This window comes from Rhea pennata, chromosome 22 (assembly GCF_028389875.1).
Source record: "Rhea pennata isolate bPtePen1 chromosome 22, bPtePen1.pri, whole genome shotgun sequence".
Lineage (NCBI taxonomy): Eukaryota > Metazoa > Chordata > Aves > Rheiformes > Rheidae > Rhea > Rhea pennata.
In genome coordinates, this window is record NC_084684.1 from 3,506,509 (window position 1) to 3,528,949 (window position 22,441).

General features: G+C 43.9%; 1 protein-coding gene across 1 annotated transcript; it reads left to right on the forward strand.

The window, feature by feature from the left end:
• The first annotated feature begins 39 nt into the window (after positions 1-39).
• Positions 40-21,157, forward strand: LOC134149848 (mannan-binding lectin serine protease 2-like). The gene is made up of 5 exons (XM_062593057.1): positions 40-249; positions 16,919-17,138; positions 18,863-19,040; positions 19,293-19,424; positions 20,949-21,157. The coding sequence occupies exons 2-5, from the start codon at positions 16,980-16,982 to the stop codon at positions 20,951-20,953; spliced, it is 474 nt and encodes a 157-aa protein (XP_062449041.1). The 5' UTR covers positions 40-249; positions 16,919-16,979; the 3' UTR covers positions 20,954-21,157.
• The last annotated feature ends 1,284 nt before the right edge of the window (positions 21,158-22,441 follow it).

Below are 22,441 nucleotides of genomic sequence, written 5' to 3' on the forward strand. Positions count from 1 at the left end.
TTGGGAGGTGGCGGCCATCTTGGGCAGCAGCCATGGGGGGCGGCCGCCATTTTGGGAGGGGCCCTCACAGCCGCGAGGGTGCCCCAGGCTCTGCGGCCGAGCCAGCTGGAGCAGGGCGGCCCGGCAGCTCTCTGCCCAGGGCCGCAGGAGTCGCGGCCGTCTCCGCCGAGGAGGAGCCCCTCTGCGGAAGCAGGAGCGCTACCGTTCCCGAGGGTGCCGTGGCTGCTCCGTCCGCCTCGGAGGGGCCAGGTGGGTCGGCATGTCCGCGGCCTGCCCAGGCCCATTCCTTCGCCTGGGCTGTGCTCGGGCCCCAGGGATTGTGGCTAGGCGGGGAGAGCCCTGTGCTTCAGTGCCCCGTCAGGAGAAGGGGCCACGCGGGGCGTGGAGAGGGTGGTGGGCTGGTGTTTTGTGTGTGGAAGTACTGTTGCCTGCCTGCACTCACCGGGGAGGTGCCTGGGGTGGGCCTCGGAGGCTGCTCGCCCCTCTCCAGGCTTGCTGCGATTCTGGGGAAGAGTAGTCCTGCAGGACAGTCCCCTTTGCTCCTTCTGTGCCTGCTGTGGCCTAGGGGTGGATGCCTGAAGCGCCCGGGCAACGCTTGCAGTTGCTGAGGTGTTGGAGGAGGGTGTGCCATCTAGCTCTTCACCTCACCAGCTTCGCTTTGACACCAGGTGTCTCTGCAGCTGGTCTCCAGGTGCTCCGGGGCCCTAGCTGCATCTGAAAGGCTGGGGTCTGTAACTGAAACTGGCTGAAATAAACCCACTGTGATCCGTGGACCTGCAACTCTGACCACTCTGGTCCTGTTGCAGTTTCTTAGTGTCCTGTTTTTTTTTTTTTGTTTTTTTTTTTTTTTTTTTTTTTTTTTTTTTAATTTCTGTTACTTTTCTTCAGTCAGGACACTTCATCCTGCGGACGTGAAACGTGAAATTCCATTGCTCGATGGGGTTCCAGAGCTTAGCTGCTTTATTGTGAGCAATGTACACACATAATAGAGACTCCAGCTGTACGATGCTCTTGAGCCTATTTCCGGGGCCTGATTAACTGCTTCTGAAAACTGAAAAGTATTTATTAAATAAAGTGGCTTGATTTTTGAGCCTTTACATTTTGGGCTTTTTAGAGGGGGCAGTGATGATGGGGTCTCTCATCTCAATAGCATTTTGGATTGATTAGCATCTAGCCTGTTTTCTTACAGTTGCAGTAACGCTTACCATTCTACTTCTACCCCTGAGTAATGAGTGATATAACTGCTCCGGCACCCAGACGGGCAGGCTTGTCTCTGCCACTGTGGTTTGTGTCAGGCTGCATTTTCACTGCCTCGTTTGCCATGGAAGTTTCTAACTGTGTCTCTCTGGCTTGTAGGAAGAGTTAGAGCCCTGTGGCTTGTTTTATTTTTTACTCCATAATGAAAAATAAGATCCTTGCTGGGGGAACTCAGTGACTCAGCGTATGGGTAATGGGATATGGAGCTTCCAACTGTGTTGCCAACAGCACCCAGCTGGGACACAGGAGACCTGATTTTGTGCCTTGGTTTGCTGCTGGCTTTCACATTTTTTTTGTTTCTTCCCTCTCAATACCTCAGTTTTCCTGTCTCTAAAATGGGGTGATGACTCTGCTCTCTGTATATGTTTTTTAAAAAGACACGTGGATGATGAGTGCTACATCTAACTATTACTGCTGTTGTTACTAAGACCTGTTTAGCAGTATAAGAACAACCAGGATAATAACTCATGAGATCTGTTCTCATAAGAGTTGTCATACCGTCTAGTATTAAATATCATCTTTGATAGTGTTCAGGACAGCATGTGGTGCAAATGAGAAACCCTATAGCATACGAACATAAGATATTGTCCCTAATAGAGACTGCCTGTTCAGCAAACTATTCATGCTGTATTATTTAGTGGTTTCTGGAAGAAAGGAGTTGGGCTACTCTCTGGAAGTTAAGTTGGAAGTTGAACTCTTCTTTTATCCCTGCAGATGGTTCCTGCTAATGTAGGCTGAGGCACACTGGCTGAGCACCAGGCAGGAAGTCTGCACAGCCAGTGCACGTGCTGTGGAGAGGGGCCAAACCAGCTGAGCCAACTTCTTTCATCAGTGCTGAAATCGGTGCTTGTGTTGGGTTTAGTTTTGCAATTTCCTCAGTAAGTTAAGGTGTTGAGACTGAAGCAATGCTGGATCTTGCCTCATGACGGTGTTTAATACTAGGGAGCTTACATGATAAATCAGGTTCAGTGGCAGGAGTATACTGAGGGGTTATAGGTATTGTCATATACATGTACTTACTATTTAAATATTTCACAAAAGGATTGGGAATCTTCTAGTACACCAGTATGTCAAGGGGAAGGGAGAGATTTGTGGGGTGACCTGTTTGTTTTTTAAATATAATAGCCAGTGCATTTTAAAATCTTGACACAGCTCAGAATGATTTTGTGTGTGTCTAAGCAAATGCAAAATACATATGAGCTACCTCCAGATCTCAAAAAAAACCCCAAATAAAACAAACAAAAAAAAAAAAAAATGAAAAGGAGGTACTTTATTTTCCCAGAAGGCAAACTTTCAAAGTCAACTAGTACATGCAGCACCGACCTCTCCTAATTCAGTGTATTCGCTGTGTTGTTCACCGAATTAACTTTTTTTGTTTTCTTCTTTTTCTTTTCTTTTTTTTTTTTTTTTAACTGCAAGCTAGCTCATGCTTATGCTTCAAGCTGTGGGCAAGTGAAGAAATTATCATGGGGACAAACTCAGCTGTGAACCTACAGCATATTATACCCTTGGGTAACTCTGTGTGTGCACATCCTATCCTGTGATAAATGTGCAGTGGTTTAACTTACTCCTTGATGAAAACAGAGTAAATCTCATTTGCTCGTAGATCAAAGTATGCATGTATGTGGGGAGATACCACAGAGGAACTAACTAGGTATTAATTTGAAATTTAGTATCCTCCATGGTGACTTGTTTGTATGTCCTTTTAATAGTGAAGATAATTTTTAATATATGCTGCTTAGGTAAGCTAGTGGAGAGTCAATATTGTGCTGTGTGCTTTTTCAGACTGGGAGAGTGGAGGAATGTATTGTTAGACCAGACCTGACAAAGGTACTGGCTGGCAAGTGGGCTTTAAATCTGGTGGGGACAGACAGGACTGCCTAGGCTGATGGACTTACGTCTGTTGCTTTCAGGCAATGCATGGCTTATGAGACCTCTCTAACATTGATTACATCCATAGAAAATTTAGGTTAAGCCTGAGGTTGCAGGGAGAATCAAGTACAAGGTTGACCAAGATCTGTTTTGTCTTATGTTACTATTTATCTTTGGCTTTGCTCAGAGACTCTGAGCAAGTGTATTTGAAAGGCCATGAGTCCACTAAAAAAAAAAAAAAAGAGTTGATGGATTATGAATAGTCAAATATGGACTTGGACAAGTTGGAAAAAGAGCAACCAGATTTGTACTAAAGGCAAATTCTTTCTCTCTTCACTCAGTCTAGGGAATTGTGCTATTGCTCTTGCTTGTAGACAAACACAGCAGTTCAAAGAATGTATCCTGCCAGCATGCTTGTTTCTGGTATTCTTCATCTGATGAATTGATTATTCAGACAGTAACAAACTGCAACATCCCTGTAATACAAAAACGCAGCTATTCTTGTTTCTCTCTTGGCAGTATAGGCTGAGAGATTTGTCTCATGCCTTGGAGTGGTAATAGAAAATTTGGAGGTTGGTCCAAAGGATCTTGCTGTATGTCTTGTTCTAACCATAGTGCTACACAGGCTTTTGCCTGTCATTCTGTAGACTTTTCTGCCACTCTGTTGTATTGAGTGAAAGTGTAACATAAGTCAAATAAGCCATTTTGTTTTCTTTCTCTTTATTGCTCAGAGTATATAGCTTTTTCAGTGACCTTGTTCTCTGAGCTCTGAAAGCTTCTATTACTTGTGAAGTGGGCTCTGAAAAATTTTCAGTTACTTCTCTGAGCTTCTGTATGCGCAAAACCCTCAGCTATCGCAGGCCGTGAATGATTTTGTATCCTATGGAGACTGTTCAACGAAAGAAGCTACTATCTTGACTGTTCAGAATGCACATTAACTTCATGTAAGATGTGCAACACAGGAAATTCTGAGTACAAATGACCTTTTGGTGACTTGAGAGAATGTCTTATACAATGCCTTCCCTCCCCCCCCCCTCCATTTTTGCTGAGCCCTGAAGAAGTTTGCAGAGATTTGAGAGGGGAATGTTGAGGGAGAGGGAGTATGCAGCGCACTGTAATGCCTGTGTTTGCTTTTGTAGAATAGGTTGGAAGGATAGCCAGCATTACATATTGTGCTTTCTGGTGAAGCTGTACACTGCAAATGCTTGAGAGGCAGAGAATCAGAACATGTTCTCTGCCACTCCAGGAAGGATTTAAGAGATGTAGCTTTCTTTCAGAGATTCATAGGGAGTGAAGGTTAGAGTTACTATTAAGGCAACGGTTATTTTACAGCCTGCCCTAGATGTGAAGAGGAAATGCGAGTAGGTAAAAATGCTTTATCCAGAGCTGGGACTGGGACTTCTCAGCATAAAGGAAAATTCCAGACTGAAGATTCTGACAGGACATTACTACAGAATAGCTGTTCTGGTTAAAGTTGGTTTTTATTTCATAATAATTACTGAACCTCTAAAACAGGAAGTAGTAGAGAGTCAAAGGGCATATGTAGCGTGAGAGAGATGAGAACTAATGCGGAACAGCACGTTGCTGTTAATCACCTTGCATGAATAAGCCCTTTGCAGAAGACTGGGAATAGAAGCAGAGGCTCTAGAAGGTATCAGCCTGTAATCTAGACTGCTAAAGAGCAGTCATACTCTAGGCGGAGGGAGATTGATTCCACTACCTGCACTGAGCCTTTGAGCCTTCTTGCAACAGACATGTCTGATCTATGTATTCCTCTTTGCTGACTCCAGCACCTTTGGAGCTGTCTGAGCTCTCATTTCTAGATTCATACCTTATTTTGCAGCCTTGAGAGAAAAATACCTAATGAAGGAAGCCAGAATTTCAGTCTCTTAAGATAGGAGATTTGGAGATAGCAGTTTGAACCAATATCAGCCTCTTCCAGTCTGCTTCCCAGTTGTTAAAATTATATAGGGCTTGCCAAAAGTCTCAGAAGAAAGAGAATTTAGGAGGTGAAGGGAATCTGAACAATTCAATTACATATCCTCCTCCTCCCTGGAGAATGTCTTAGCCTTCAGTGATAGGCTAGGCTGGATGAGGGATATTGTGTGGCTGGACCACGGTGCAGAGGGAATAAGTAACTGCACCAGAGGAAGGCCCTGTGCTTAGGGCATTCAGCTGGGAATGAGGAAGTCTCTGCTTCTGGCAGTATCTCAAGGACTTAGATGAATCTTGTTTTAAAAACAATTAATGCATAGTATAAAAAACTTATAAGCAATCCATATAGCAGCACCTTGTTGAATTTGGCTTGAGGTCAAGCCTACTTCCTATCATAAGATTGTTTCCCTATAAGGTAACTGTGCTGTTAAAATCTCTTGTTTCACCGGGCTGTGCTTGACTGATACACATTAGCCTCCTCTTGACAGGAAGCAGCCAGGGATTTTTGGCTGTGAAAAGTTGCTCACTCCTGGCTTGTACTGCCAGAGGCTTTTGGTCACCTAGGTGACTGTTTTAGTCCATCATTCTAGACACGGCTGTAGCTGTGTCACCATTATGTAAAAGGAAGATTGTTCAAATATGGCAGGTTTAGCTGTGAATTTATATATATATATATATATATATATGTATGTATGTATATGTATACACACTATGTGTGTGTGTATATATTTTATACATATACACACACATACTCAGAGAGTTTATATATTTTTTTTGAAAATATGTGTTTGAACAAGAGCAGATTGTCTAGATGGGGTTGAATATATTGGTCTGTATTAATTGGTGAGCCTAGCATAGGCAGTAGCTCAGTTACTACAGAAAGGGGAGGGATAGCATGTCTAGGATAACTTCTTAAACAGAGTTTTTACTCTTCTATTCAGGACAGGATTCTGTACAGGCAGTCCTCTGCTGCAGAGTGGAACCCTGAGGTCAGGAAACATTCCTAAACAAGCCTTTGATGCTCTAAGAGCTCTGCCTCTGTCCTTGTCCTTATGCTGCTAATCTAGTCAGAGGTAAATTAGTCCCATAGTGAGAGCTACCCTGCAAGAAGCTTAGGTGCAGGTGTATAGGCAGGGCACTGCAGCTGCCTAAAGAGCCATGGATATTCACTTTAGGAGCCCAGAACTGTGGGGAGTAAAACAGCAGTTTTCTTGCTGTGAAATATTGGCTTGCAAACAATGCTTATCTTCATCTGTGAACTGATGAATTTACCCACTGCTGGGAGCCAGCAGGCTGGAGAGTGCCTTATGATTGCTTTTCCGAAAAGAATAACTGAACCCTGTTCTGTGCTAGAGGGCAGCCTCTCATGCTGTGGGACAGAGTGGGATGGGAGCAGAATAACTGAGAAGTGCCACCACTTGTGGCCTTTCAGTCCATTCCAGAACCAAAATGGGAATGTCTCGATATAGTAAAGCTGTCTAAATACTGTGTGATTCAGAAGCTGTGCGAGAGAGCACGTAAACCCAATAGAGTGAGATAAGGGAATGCCCTCCCACCCGTTAACCGTAAAGTCATAGATGGGCTTGCGTTTTGGCAGTTGTTTGTTGCTGTGACTTCACATAAAATACGAAATTACTGGGTCTGTTATTGCTGGGAGAAGATGCCTCTGTGTGTATGTATGAGCATATTCTTCTTTTCAGATAAGTATTAGTTGCAATTTTTATTTAACTAGCAGCTTTCACAGGAGGGCCTTCATGAGATGATTCACCTTTGCCAGCATTATTGAGCATCAAACAAGAAAGAAAACAAAATATCAGCCGGCGTGTCAAAGATCCTGCAGGAAGCAAGCAGGAGGGCGGAGACTAGAATCCAGGAAGTCTCTTTCTTTGAACATAGGCTACGGCTACATTGAAATTATGGCACCTGGGCAATCTTCACACAGTTCTTGGTGTCTCTACCTTTAAATGTGATCACAGCCTCAAGAAATCTTCTTGGTGGAAGTAATGTGCCAAGAGCAGCTCATCTTGTCAGCTCCTGTAACTATCCTGGGATCTGGGCAGATGGAGAGACAGGTTAATATGCTTCCTGTTTCCATAAGCCCTATTCTGACAGCTGGTCAGCTCTGGCTGCAGGCCTTTGTAGCATGTGAATGGCAGGCCATAAATCAGAGCTGGCACTTAGGAGAAGAGTTGTAATGAAGGCTGAAAGATTCAAGGGGAATTGCTTTCCTGAATCCCATCCCATTTCTGCACACGCACACACAGACACTTGCCCTATCCCTCAGAAACATATAACTAAGCTTCACATTGCTGGGAAGATAGACTGCCTGATAAATGAGATGTCATGGGCAAACAGTGCCCTAACACTAAATAGATTATTTTGAGATTATTTGAAAAGACTTTGCACAAGGGTAGAAACCATAAATAACAAGGAGCACCTTGGAAAGCTGTAAACAGCCTCCTGAGCTCTCAGGATCTTCCCAGTGTTAGGTTCTCCACAAGGAGAATGCAAGGAAACTCTCTTCTAAAGAGTATGCAGTAGAACAAATGGATGAGAGCAGTCGGCAAAGGGGAGTTCATTCTGCATGGTGTCCCAGGTCACTGTGACAACGGAGGCTGTGACTGAGTCCTGTCTAGTCCGCAGAGAATTGAGTGTGAGGTGCCCTAAGCTGGCTGCCTACAGCAAGTTAGTTTAAGGGGTGTGTGAAATGCTATTTGCAAAACCCTGCTGGGCTATAGGCTTGCAGTGGCAACTTGCAGTACAAGACATTTGGCCCAAAACACACGTGGCTGCCATCTTCCAGCAAATGTTTGTCCAGTGTTTACCTTGACTCTGCACATTTGGTGGTGGGTGTATGTTGACCACTTCCCAGCAAAAACATGGTACTACGTTGGTGTAATTTCAGCTTTGTTTTCCCACAAACTATGTTTTGACTGTTCTGTGACAGTTTGACTCTGCTTGTGCCCATTTGTTCTTCTTGCCGTACAAATATTAACAACAAAAATAATTTAAAGAAAGAACGAGGAGTCCTGCTGGGGGATGATCCTTGGTTGCCATGCCCATTGCATGGTCTCCTCAGTCAGGTGCCTTAAGATGTTATGGTGGAGTCTCCTTCAGCTTTTGCTGTATCTGCACAAGGCTTTCCTCGTAGTGAGCCAGTTGTTTAATTTATCTTTACCGCTTGTATTGCAGTAGGCAGTACAGTCCCTCAGCTGGGACTGGTTCAACAGTGTGTCAGGCCTTCTGTAAGCAGTTCTGCCAAGAAATGATGCTTCTTCACTAGGAGCTTTTATACAAATAGAAGAGGTGAGATAGGAAAATGAGAGAACATACAAGTGACTATCAAGGCCATTGACAGAAAAGAAGTGGTAGAACAGAGCATTGGTCTGTGCAATTCCAGCTCTAGTCAAACTAAAAGTTTGCAACTTTGAATTCCTGATATGACCAAAGCGTGCAGTGTATTAGAGTGAAAAATTACTGTGATAGAAGAATAAAAACCTTTCATTTTTTTGAGACTTTCTTAGATGAAAATACGTTTCAAAGTGAAAAAAAAAAAAATTGGTCCATCTGTGTCCCATTACTAAGCTAGGGCCATCATTCATTTTCATTAGGCTGGGCCTGAGCACGTGGGTGGGGACGGAGGCCTGGGCAGCTGCCCTGGACACCAGGCTAAAAAGCACCATATGGAAAAGCATAATGTATGTTAACAGGCATCAGAGTCCAAATTGAAAGAGTAATGGCCCATCCTCATGCAGTAGCCTCAATGAGACAAACTCTCAGCACCAATCTGTCAGCTGCAATTTTGGATCATTAGAGTGCTGCTAAGCAGAGGCTAACAGACCAGTAAGAGAGAGTAATCTGGCTTCAGCAAGAGTTATTCTTCCAGCCATGCTAGCACTGTGGCTCAGTTTCTTCCAGGCTAACATACATCAAACAAAATACTTTCTTTTCCTCCCCTCAGAGATTCCCCTCTACCAGGCCTCAGGGGATCCTAGCCAAACATTTTAAATTACATGCAGTAATTTTTTAATTTCCTGGCTGCTTGGTGGCTCTGTATTACTCTTGCCACTTCAGATAAAGTCATGCTGTAGCAAAACCTAAATAAAATAGTGCTTCCTTTTTGTCAGCCCCAGATATGCATCTGAAGTATTTTAATTTTTACCTCTCCCCCCCAGCCCTACCCCCAGAGTTTTGAGCATGCTGGTATTGGCTGAGGATGCTCAGAGCTCTGCTGAAACCCTCAATACTCTGCATTGTAAGTGTCCTGGCATTCAGGATAGGATCTGGATTAGATTCGATACCCTTGTACCAAGTTAACTCTGCAATGAGCCAGATCTTTCTGTTTGCCTTTCCAATAGGGCTTAACATTACTGGAGCAAAGTAAGCTCTTGCAACTGTCTGTCTGCCAGTGGCACTTGCTGGCAAATATTACAAGTAGGGCAATTTGGGTTATATTTTAGCAGACTCCATGCCTAATTTTAAATTAGAGGATTGTAGCATCCACCACACCTCCCTTCACTTGCCAGCATGCCCAATGCCTCCAGGATATGTCAGCAATTTATAGTGTGTGTGTTTGGGGGGGGGGTGTTGATAAGATCTCTATCATTTACAGCTCTGAAACTCAACAAGTGGCAGGTGTACTGTTAGTAAGCGTAAACAGGTAGTCCTGTGTCCAGCAAGTGTGAAAAATCCACATTTGCTTAAGGAGATAATCATTTATGCTTGGTAGTCCAACAACCTCTTAATCCAAGGTGTACCAACACCTGAAAATAAGATTTTGTGCCAGTCAGGTTATGGCTTTACTTACCACAAAATGCAGATCTTTCTGAGATAGATTGTTGTGGAGTGTTTGCATATGGATATTCTATCTTAAGACTGGGAATAAGGAATGCTCTGATATGTAAGTTCACTCTTCCTCCGTAATACATCTGTTTAAATCCTTAAAACTGAACCTTGATACTTTTATTTTGTATTTGCAGATTCTATCTGCTCAAGCTTTCATCATGACTTCTGCAGAAATTTAGTGTTATGAATGTCACTCACTATTGAAAACTTCGTGAAGGAAGCACGAGTAACTGTCATCTCCTTTGAAAGACCTATAAGAAAAAGTTAAGTTTGTTTGTGAAACAGCGGCAGGCTGATCTCAGATCTGAACATATGTCATCACCCAAACCAAAGGCACACAGGAACAATAGATTTTTTTTTTTTTTTTGGGGGGTGGTTATTGCATTGTGAAGATTTGTGTGTCTCTGAGAGAAGCAAAAAAAAGCAAAGCTGAGGAATAAAGCTACTACACAAAACTCTTGTCCTAGGTCTTTGGGATATTTTTCTTCCCTTAGGACAAGAACTAAGAGCTTTTAGATGGAATTCTAGCCTCCCTCTCCCACCCCCCCCAAAAAAAGGTGGGGGGGAGGAGGTGGATGTATGCACAATGACACCATCCAGTTTGATTTCTTCCATTGTTCAGGCAGAAAGAGATTTGCTGTTTCTTCTTGAAAAATAAGGTAGATAAGACCAGTCTTTGTAAAAGGCAATGCAACCAAAAGGTACCTCACTTAGTCCTAATTTCTCCTCCAAAGAGAGAACAGGCTGAGTTCCCAGACCATGACAAACTGCCCAGGTTCAAAGATATATCAGCTTGAAATAGTTGGAAGACACACTTTACTCTGTTCAGGTGATAAGCAAACATTTCTTCTCACTGCAGGTTACTTGGTAGGAAATATTTTTCTGTAGTGCTATAGGCATTTTAATGTTACGGGTTCTGATTGATACGACTATTGGATCTGACGTGTCCTTCAATCTGTTTTCTTCAAGGCAGGAAAGAAGTTGTATGTATTCACTGAGGACTTCAGCCAGAGGGAAAAATCTGTCTGTTTCAGTGTATCACACTAAATTGTTATTACCATAACATCTGAGTAATAGCTCTTATTTTGAGAGTGCTTTGGGCTGGTCTTACTGTTTATCTAGATCAGTGGGGTAATAGCCTCTCTGTTAGACAAAGTGGAGGTTATGAACCATTGCTGAGGAAGAGAAATGGTTAAGAAAAAAAAATGTTCCTGAGTTGAATGGTGGCGAGTAGAAAGAGCATCTAAATGTGTGTATTGACAAAGAGCCTGTTGCAAATGAGCTTAATGAATTTGCCATTCCTAAAGCTGTTGAAACTGGACTGTTCCACAGTAAATTTCTTAGCTTCTCTCATGCGGAAGGGCAGGCAACTTTAGGAACTCACTGTCTCCTCCAGTCTTCAGCAGGTTGTACATTTGGGAGGTGAATCAGTTGCTGAGCATTTATTTATTCTCTTGAAGGCTTTGCTCTGAAGTGAATGGCACATACTGGTAACTTCTCGAGAGGCAAGTGAATTTTCAGGCCCTCTGGTCATCATGGAATGTTTGTAACCCCAAAGTACTCTTTGTAGGTGAGATTCAGTCATTCCTGGGGCTGTTCTGGGAGCCAGAGAGTCTCCAAATTACTTGGCAAAGCTAGGCCTCTTGCTGAATAGCTACAGAGGCTTTGGATTTGCTTCCTCTCTTCACTGCAGGGAGTTTCTGATGGGCTCATCTTTGGTCTTTTTATCCTTCAATAGAGAGATTTATCCTGTTTTTCTTGCTTTTCCTTGCTGTAGCCCCTAGACTGCCTTCCCTGCTTTGAGACTTTGTTAGACAAGAAATACATGTCAGACGTGTGTTATTGACCCACCCCTTTGTTCCTTGCAGTTGTTTGGAGGCAGGCTTACCCAAGGAAAATGTATTGGCTGTGCCTGTAATGTGCATAACGTCTTTGCTTGGAGGGGAGTCAGCCATGTATTGCAGAGCTTTGGCTTTAGCTGAATCTGAATTCTAACTAAATTCTCTTCCCAGAGACGAACAGCTGCTCCAGTGAAGTCACAGACTTGGAGCCAGCCCAGCAGGCATGTTGTGGCTACCAAGGATGTGGGTGGGAGGGAGACAGTAGCTTTGTAAGCTAGTTCAATTTTTGAGAGCCGGGCAAATGGGACTGGGAAGGCCAGGGAGACACACTGGTGAGGCGGAAAGAGATTCTGATCTGTGCAGTGTTTATATTGTCTTCCTTTAGAATGGGAGCATTTTCTGGGACAAGGCAGAGAGATATCATCTACGTCTCTTATGTGCTTGCTCTCATATCCTCTCTCCAAGGGAAGGAGTATACAGTGTAGGAGTTTGCTCTGAGATTCATATAGTCGTGTATAGTATATACACATGCATCTGTACAGTAGTTGAAATGGGCTGGAATACATGAAAATGCTGTGCTTTTGGATTCCACGGCTGTATAGTGGTAAGCAGAGGTTATGTAGGCATTTACACATTATCATTTTGATTGCTGTGTGTGTGTGCGCGCACTTTCTCATGTTCCCGTGCACACACTCAGAATCAGAGACATATGCTTTGTACTCTGAACTTTGTGGAGCTCCTGGAGAGGTCATGTTTCACAGCATGAGACAAGCATCTTTGCAGGTGACCATTCTTCTGGAGAGCTTTGTTCATGCCAGAAGAGCAAATATCAGCCAATATTTTCACCTCAGAGGTTTTGTTAATCTTTGTAGACACTTTGAGCACAGGTCAGAGAGTGCTTTCAAGATGAGGACCAAGCCCTTGAACTGCATTGGCTGTTGTTTGGAAGTCAGTAAGTGCAGGGTAAAGAAAACAAATCCAGTGGTTTCACTGCTGCAGAAATGTGGCACAGCACCCTGTAGCAGCTGGAGTCCATCTTTGCAAACAGAAGATGAAGTGACAAGAAAACACTGGAGAGCATGGTTTCTCCGGAGGTTTTGGAGATGGGAAGGAAGGAAATATGCTTTAACTGAAGAGAGAAGGTAGCTTGCCCCATTGCAGCAACATTTTCTGCCTGCTGTTTTTGCCCTGCAAGATTTGCTTTTCCCTATTTCACAGCAGCCAGGCTCTTCCTCCTGTCCCACTCCATGCTCTGCTTGCTCTTTCTGTGTGCTTGTCTTCTGATGTCAGTTACGCTCTTTGATTTGTAATGAGGAACTACACTACCTTTTCCTCTGCCACCTCCTCCCCCAGTCCTCTGAACCTCTCAATGCAGAAGGATTGGATTTAGCCACGGAACAGCAAGCATCAAAGCAATCTCTTAGGGCTCTGTGAGACAGCTGGCATTTAAGAAATAACGGGCAATGGGGAACAGTGTCTTTGGGGATCGTAACAAGCAGCCATTGGGCACGTTTGCTCTCTGGGTTTAAGACGTAAGGATAGCCACTGTATTTTATCATCTTAGGAGCCGAGAAGGCCTTTGAACACTTCCCCTCCGTGCATTTAATCAGCCTCCCACCTTGGCACCATTCCTGTGTTTTGGATGTGGAGACATGTTCAGATACTCACCACTCTCTTTCTTACACCATCTGGTCCTGACTGAGATCAGTCATTGCAATGCTTTGGGTGGATTTGCCATCAGAACACAGGAACTGCCTTTCAAAGGTGTTTTTTTTCCCTCCAGGCAAAATGTGATGGAGTCAAGAATTTTTGAGGCAGTGTGTGGTTTTGAGACTAGAGCTGTCTGGGACTTTTTTTTTTTTTTTTTTTTTTTTTTTTTTTTTTTGATTAAATGAATTGGGGACTGTATTAACTTCATAGTTAAAAGGTGTCAGGGTTTGTTCCAACTGAAATGCTTTTTGTAGGAACATAACAGAATTTACATCAAGTAATGTTTTTCCAGTTTCAGCAGGAAATATGACCTGTATATCCATGTCAGGACTTGACATGGATCTCACACAGCTTTGGATGCCCTAACTGTGCGGCTGATTTCCAGCTCGCTCTTTTGTTTCCTGTTGCTCTCTGGTTTTGCAGGGAAAATAGAAATCAGGTCTCTGGATGTTAGTAGTGCCAGCCTGAAAGGCGCTATGTTAGCTGAGTAGCTCTGCTCATGCTGATTTATTCATGTGTCTGGCTCAGCTGCCTGCACTTGCTATTTGCACGGGAGGGATTTGAAACCTCTCCTTGACAGGCTTCAGTGGGAAGAGGAGTAAAAGCAGCTTTTGAGAGCCAGTGCAAGAGCATGGACTCTTTTATACACCACATGGGGTGTCTCAGTATCCTTGTGTCATTCCACATCCTCCATTCCATGGAGGCTTTTTTAAGGAAAGATTGTTCTTTGAGCCTTGACTTTCACACGTTGGTTCTTCTCTTGAAAATGATGGCTTACCTTTGAGCTACCTCAGTCCCTCAAGCATGGAAGGAGTCAGGGGAGCAAGAAGACAGCTGGACAGACTTCACAAGAGGCATCTGTCACTTCAAATAACACCCAAGCTTCGTAAAGTGGGTCAGTAACTCGGCAAGTCACAGATAGCTGGAAACCGCAGTGATACATATGAGGTCCATTCAGCCTTCAGGCTAGCTTAAGCCTGTGCAGACAGAAGGGAAATTGTGGGTAAGAGGAGTATCTGCAGGGCCTGTGTTTAGCCATCTTGAGAGCCAGTGCTTTCAAGATGCTGCTGTACATGACTAGCTGGTGCCTTGCAGCCTTTTGGAACTGGCAGGGTTCTCGGCAAAGAAATGGGGAAAACGATTTTGGCATTACTTCATATCAGGTGCTGAGTACTAAAATCACAGCAGTCTTGACACTTCAAAGACCATGCAGGAGGAAGGCCAGTATATGCACCACCCATTCAGTTTTCCCAGGCTTCAGTACTACAGTTTATTAAGTAAACTTTCTAGTTCCAATGCCAGGCAGCTGCCAGCTTCAAGGGTCTTACCAGACTCTGGGGTAGTGGGAAACTTTTGTGACCCACTGATACTTTAAGATCAGCATTGAATCTCCATGCCCATGCCACGAATCTGAGTAGGAAGCCTGATTTGAAATGCTTTTGAAAGTATTAATGTCTGAAGGAAGCAGCCACCAGTTTAGCTAAGCACATACTGATTCTTTGCATAGTTTTCTTTCTCTTCCCTCTTTGCCAGCCTGTATAAAGACCACAGCTTGTGTGTGTTGATAGGATCACATTAGCAACTGGTGGGCTGTGGGAATAATTAGTCTCCTTTGATGCATTAACCAGGCTTGCAGCTACTACTGTTACACAATTAATTATTACTGCTACTAGCTCCTTCACTTCTGTTAAATGGCATCTTCATTTACAGTCCACTAGATGGTTTGTTCGCTTTAGTTTTGTTCATGTAATAACTCCTGCTTTCTTGCCAGCACCAACTTCAGTGCCTGGGGTGATGATTTTTGACTGTTCAAAAGTGAATATGAAAAGGTGTCCATTTAATTTCAAGATATCTCAGTATAAATTGCCTGCATGCACAGTTGAAGAGTCTGGGTTCCTCGCTGCAAATAGGCTTCCTACTGGCTGCCTTTTTTTGCTGGGAAGGAGGTGGGATCTAGGTTCTGCACTAGCATGTTTGGCTTTTCACCCTCTCTACATTTATGCTTTTCTTCATATGCACAGGAATAGGAGTTTTGTAGGAAACCTAAACTCTGACTTTAAAAGAAGCACTCTGCATAAGCAGTGGAATTAGTAAAGCTTAAAATCCTGTAACACTGTCTCTCTCATACGAATCTTTTGGGGTCTAGTAGGGTTTTTGTGGTTGGATATGTGTAGTGGTGTGGAATCTCTGTGTGGGTTCCCATGTGTCTGAAAGGAGTATCATTGAGTCTTCTCCCGAGAGACTCTCCAGTAATGGAAACTATTTTTTCTATCTATCTACCTATTTCCAGTATACTTACTAAAACTTGAAACTGCTGCTCTTCTGCCAAACTTCATAGAAATTGACCGCTGGACTTTAAAGCAGACCGAAAACATCAGCACAGAGCATGTTTGTCTCATTTCTTTAGCAAGCCGGGTTCAAAAGGCATGGTTATTAAGTATACCTTTTTACCTTACTGGTGTTCCAGGGTGGATGGGGTAAAAAGCCATTCATGCATATACACACGGCATGGAATAGCTTTCAGTCACAAGCTTGCACTGGATTAAAATGAACAGCTAAAAACTGGAAGACTTTGGCATCTTTTAAACTTGTGTCTGTGTGTCCTGGAGCATTGTAGTGCCTGAGCTTTCTCACCCCATTAGACAGAACCAGCTAGGCTTGTTCACTATTCTCAACTTCTATAATGTGCCTCATTATTTTGTTTGCAGCAGCTTTGTGCTCAGATGATGAAAGCAGCTGGACTTCCAGTAACATGCACTTTGCATTAACAGTATTTGTAGATCAGTTGGTTAGAGGGAATAGTGTTGCCCAACTCCCCTATACACACACTGGAGCCACTCTGTACCTACTTGTACTGCCTTCCTTCCTGTAGGCATAGGATACCTATTGCTTTGCCCTCCAAGAGGCTGCAGAATTCGTAATCCGTCCGTTCCATCTCTGTCTGTCTCTCATGGTCATTGACTGAGCCTGATGCGCCGAATGCAAACCTGTTTTTCAGTAATTGCTGTTCCCAGAACTCAGTAGGCTGAAGGGAGTTGAGATAAACATCAGAGTTCAACAACCGGACATACACAGCAGAGCACACACAATGTATCCACCCCCAAATGCACATAGGTTAGAAAGGGTTCCTGCCCTAAGGCTCAGAGCAGACTCTGGCAGGATAGCAACAATATGAGGTGAGTGCAGTTGCAGGGACCTCAACCTGTCCTCTGACAACCTGGCTTTGCACAGGCCTCAGGAGGTGTGATTTTTATCTTTCCTAGCTTTTACTACAATATGATTCCTTCTATACATCCTGATTTCTTCCATTGTCAAGTGAAAAAGGTGTCAAGGCACAGAGATTTCACAGCACTGGGATTTCTGTGATCTCAGATCAGCAGCTTGAAGGTATGTCTGTTGGGGTGTGATCTGAGTTGACACTCACCCTTTGTCTGTTACTCTCTGTTCCTTTGAGGCAGGCTGTTCCTTTTGCTAGCTACCCTTTGCAACGGAGTGAGCAGCAGCATTGTGCTGCAGAAAATGTATGGGAGGATCACGTCCCCTGGCTTCCCAAATGTCTACCCAAACCACAAGGAGAGAATCTGGAATATTACTGTCCCCAAGGGATATTCTGTCCGCATTTACTTCACTCATTTCAACTTGGAGCTGTCCTACCTGTGTGAATACGATTATGTGAAGGTATGTGTGTGTTGGAGGGGGAGAGGGGTATGTGACAGGTTAAGTTCTTTAGAACTGTGGTGTGATACTGAGCATGTGCAGGACCAGCATAACTGTTGTAAGCTGTTGGTTTCAGTCTGCTAGTAAAGTTCAGGCTCAGTTGGTTTACAAAGGATGTGTTTATTGAGGCCTGTGGCACCAAGAGATAGAACTGATTGTCATGTTGGGACATCTCAAACTTAAATTTTTCATGTTGAGAAAATTCTAGTATTCTTGTCTCATGAAGGAAAAATATTGACGTTTTGCCCAAAATAATACTTGGGAATGCATCAGTTGATAGCCTTTCTCCAAGAGCTTCATTTTGATAGTTACTTTGTGTGGTTTAGACTAGCATGTAGTGATGACACAGAGCATAATGGGAGACCATGAATGTGTAAGTGATAGTCTAAACAAGATACTTAGCTTGTCAAAAGGTGCAGTTGCAACACTTACTGTCATGCTTTTGTTAGTTAATGTGAAGAACACTGGGAGGAAAAAAAAAAAAGATTCTGGCTTTTGGAAATATTTGGGTCATTAGCAATGTCCCTGAAAAGTTTGTACTCCAGGTATTAGCACATGCTGTAGCTAGGTAACTTGATAATTTTAGGGCATACTACCTCTCCACTGATTTTGTGGTTTAGACAGGCCTGACATACACTGAAGGGGAAGCTGTGTACACAGAAGACATCCAAAAATCACTCCATCAACAGTACTTTTAAACCTGATAGAACTAGATCAGGCAGCTTTGTTTCCCCTTAAGAAGATTTTACCTCTGTGTTTTTATGGGGGCAAGATTTCATTTTTCCCCAAATCCGTGTTGTTGTTCATCTCGTTTTCTTTGGGCAGATCAGAGTACTTGTTCCTGATAGATCTGTTGCACACACAGTTTTATCACTACCATGGACAACATGAATCCTATGTCAGAACATTTATCTTGTACTAAAATAATAGAAGATAAATGAAGGGCAGGAGCTGGAATAAGTGCATCATTGAGCACGTGAGTCACTAGTTCAAAAAGTCCTTTATTATACATTTGAAGCTGTTAGCGCATGAAACCTTTTTACCCCATTTGTCTGTGGCTTTAGCCTCAGTCAAGTCTCCTACACACCAAGATCTGACTGAGAGTACAAAGTTAACAAGAGCAAAATGTACAGTAAACAAAGCACAGTGCTGATAGCCCAGGCTGGCCTCACAGCTTTGTGGGGGCCTCTGAAAGGAAGAAGGGAGACAAAATTGTGGGCTTAAGTCACAGAGGACAGGGGAAGTCCTCTTTTATGTGTCACTGGATACGGATTGACTTCCAAAAGCCTCTTGTGAGAGCATCCAAGTCTGGAAGTATCCTGAGCTTCCTTTCATGCACATGTTTTCCAGAGTGACATAGAAGAAAAGGCCTACTTCTGGTGTGTCAGCATAACGGGACAGAGGTGCAGGAGGGAAGTCTGTCGGGACTTACTGCAGTTGCTTCAGTTTGCATTTCAAACTTCTTTCTGTTTGCATGGCATTGCCTGGGGCATCCAACTACTGAATTTGAGCAGGGTAGATAAACATGGTCAGACCTCCTTTGCCATTTGCCCACAAGGGAGCTTGTGGAGCGCTGGCCACAAATTGAGCAAGAATTTCTTCCCATTGCATGGCAGCCATGGCAGAGGTTAGGTAGAGCAAAGCTCCATGGTGACCTGATACAGACCTGTCCATCTGTTTTGCAGCTGAGCTCTGGTGGGAAGACATTGGTTACGCTTTGTGGAAAGGAGAGTACAGACACAGAGGAGGCGCCAGGCAACAAGACATATGTCTCCATTGACAACACCCTGATGGTGACATTTCGGTCCGACTACTCCAATGAGAAACCATTCACAGGCTTTGAGGCATTTTATGCTGCTGAAGGTAAGGGACCAGCCCCTCTTTGTAGGTGGAAGAGCCCCAGCTATGGTAGGGTTGGTGTTCTCTGAGCTCTCACAAGTCTGGCTGCTAATGTTGGGTGAGAGAAGGCAGCCTCCTCATATGGAGAGAAAAATAAAAAAACACAGTCACCAAAAGCAAACAAACCAAACTCAAAATAAACAAAATGACTCAGACCAAGACACGGTGTTGTTAAAGGATGTTAGTTGCCTAACACAGCTATGTTTAACTTACTAGATATTGATGAGTGCAAACAGCTGTTTGATGGCGAACCCCTCTGCAACCATCACTGTCACAACTACCTGGGGGGCTACTATTGCAGCTGTCGTATTGGCTACACATTGCATGCAAACAAAAGGACATGCACAGGTGAGCCCCTGCTAGACTAAGAAATACTTTCCTAGCTGCAACACCCAGTCAGTCCAGTCCAGACAACAGGGTCAAGATCAAGGCTGCTTTTTATTTTGTTGTTGCTTTTAACAGCCCTTGTGGGCCTGGTGTGGTTGGAAGGAGGTGCAGAGGGCTAGCAGAAGCTCTGGTTTACAGGGTGGTTTGGGGTGAATTGCTGCTTTTCAGGCTGATTGCTGTATGTCACAATAAAATGGTGCATCAGTGGCTGGCAGGGTCTGAAGGTAACTGATTTTGATTATTCCTTAGGCAGCTTCCACCTGTGTTAGGCTTTAGAGAGATTGAGTGGAGAAGCAAGTACAACCAGCCCTGCCAGCACTGAATATAACATACTCTCTGAGTACTGAGATACTGAGTATTCTGGACTTGAGTTAGTAGATGTGTTGGAAAGGCTAACAATCAAGTTGCCAAGTCAAATGGAGAAAGAATTCGCTTATTTTTCCGAGGGGAACACAGACTGAGAAGCGATACAATCCCCATATCACTGACACCAGACACAATCATTGACTCATTAAGTGGGAGACAAAGCCAGGCACAGATCTCTTGTTCAGTAGGGCATACAGCATGAAGTTTACCTAGATGATTCCTTCCTGGCTCCTCTGCTGTATGCACAACTGGGGAAAGAAAGCTTATCTGTTGGCAAGCAGCATCTGTCTGAATCAGTACAGCGACTGACACCTTAGGATTCACTTTTTCTGCAGCAAAACGTGTGTAGACACGTGAGGTCAGATTCATCTTGGTGAGTACAGCTCTACCCACTTGGAGTTGAATCTTGTCTGGAGAGAGCCAGTGCACATACTGCTCGCTAGGTATTGTCATGGGTAGGAACACTGTTTCTTTCAGCTCCCCAGTGCCAAAACGTAGAACTGGATGTTGTTTCTACTGCTGAAAGGCCACGTTGGCATTCAGCTTCCCAGCTCTAGGCATTATAAACCCTCTGCAGCCTTGGCTGTCTAGGTCTGATTCAGGACTGAAATTCTGTTTACATCTCCAGTGGATTAGAACAGGCCTATTCATTGTTCAGCCTCCCCTGTCCAAAGTGATGGTCTTTAGCAGAAGGAGTAGATGAGTTTATGTGGGCTATATAAAGGTCTTAATGCAGAGGTGTGAATGTGCAGCTGTGAACTACTGCTGCTCTGCATTCATGGTCCATTTGTGTGTGCTTGTACCCCCCCTGTGGTGCACATGCTTGCGGAGGAAGCTTATCAGCAGTAACAAAGGGTTGGGCTGCTTTGTGTTACTGAGGGGTGGAGGCATGCACACAAGGAATTACTGTGGTGCAGCTGATGTGCTGGAACTTGCTCACATTTCAGAGGCCTCCAGATGCAAGTACTGAAGCCTTTCCAGCACCTCGGCTGGGCAAAGTGAAATTCTCTGTGGATCACCTTTGTGAGATGAGGTCCAAAGCTGCCCCTTTGGATTTTGACTCCTTTATAATCAGGCTGACGTTGACAGGATTCTTTTTTTTTCTCCTTTATTTTTCAGCATGAGATTCTTATGCTTCTCCTCACTTTGGCAGAGGTGGAAACGTGCTGGGAAGAGATGGTTTGCCCTTCTTCCTGTCCTGCCAGTAGCCATCTGTCACCCTCTACCAGAGGCCAGTCTCTACTTGCTCAGTGACTTGTGTGTCTTTGGGTTTCTTGCCTTTCAGAGCTGCCTCCTGGAGACAATAAAGAGGTCGTTTCTTGTTGAAAGTTGATGGCATCTTCTGGGGCATTCATTTTCTTGCATTTCTCCTGTGTCACTAGGGAAAGAAGAATGTAGGCAAGGCAGAAGCTGATAACAGAGAAGTTGTTGTGAAAGATCCCTGGGCATGACAGCTACCTAAAGCCTCTTGCACTTACAGTCAGCTCTCGTTGTTCAACTGTTCAGGAGTGCTCAAACTACAACATGGCACAAACCATGTCTTTGTTCCATCCATATTCCTTTGAGATAAGTTCTTTTCTGCCCCACATTTGTATTTTGAACCTATTTATATTCAGAGCCTATTCCCTCTTGGGAAAAGTTTGATTTTTTTTTTCCTCTGAATTCTACTTTTATGGCTCTGACCGTATTTCTCTTTGGGAAACTAGCCTTATTGTTAAAATTCATTCTGGTGAGCAAAGCCTCAGAATTCTCAAGGTTTGGTAAACTCATGCAAATATCAGAAAAACAGCTTAGGAGAGGACTGCTGTCTTGCCTTTGTAAGAGGGAAAGCAACAGTGTCCGAAATAGACATAGCACAAGGAATGCTGTTCTTCAGTGCAGCTGCTTATGGCACTGAATGATGCTATCTTGATCCCTCAGTGCCTCTCCCTGCTCCACATCTCTGTCCATCTGCTGTCCCTTTAGACTGTGCCCCTTTGAGGGCAGGGACCATCTTGCAGTGTGCTGGGAGAGCGCCAAGCTCAGTACTTGTCAGTGATTAGAGCTCCCAGACTCTGTGGAGGTAATGGGATGATAATTGCAAGTAAGAGGTTAACAAGGCAGAGCTGAGCAGCTGTAGGTGAAATACTATAAACCAGGCTTTGTTTAAAAAGCTCAAGGGATTAAGGATCATTAGTCAGTGAGCATCTCTCTATATCTGCAATTTAACAGGAGTTGCTTTAATTGTCATTTATGAAACTTCGTTTTTCCAGCCCCATCTCTGCTCTTCAGTACCTGAGTACCTGGAGTAAATGGGGGAATCGTTTCTCAGAGTGAACGTGGGAGGCAAGGAGAATCTTGTTAGTGAGACATTTGACTCACTTCAGGTCGCTGCATTTGCAAGTTTCTTATGTGACCTTGGGCAAGTCACTTGATACCTCAGCTTTGAGCATCTGTCTGTGAAATGAAAGGTAATACCACTGCCTTGATTTACTGGGGAAGATGCTTAGTAAGACCCACAGAAGGCAGAGGCTGCAGAGAACTGATTTGGGGATGGAGTGGCTGTGCATCTGATTACTGAGACTCACTCCTGCTGTATTTGATCTTGTTCAGAAGCTGCTTCATGGTCACAG

Bases quoted from the DNA above. Each gene is read 5' to 3' on its own strand.
- LOC134149848 (XM_062593057.1), top strand. From the start codon at position 16,980: ATGTATGGGAGGATCACGTCCCCTGGCTTCCCAAATGTCTACCCAAAC. The intron at 17,139-18,862 runs GTATGTGTGTGT...TCTGTTTTGCAG, and splicing joins GTGAATACGATTATGTGAAG to CTGAGCTCTGGTGGGAAGAC. The intron at 19,041-19,292 runs GTAAGGGACCAG...TTAACTTACTAG, and splicing joins GGCATTTTATGCTGCTGAAG to ATATTGATGAGTGCAAACAG.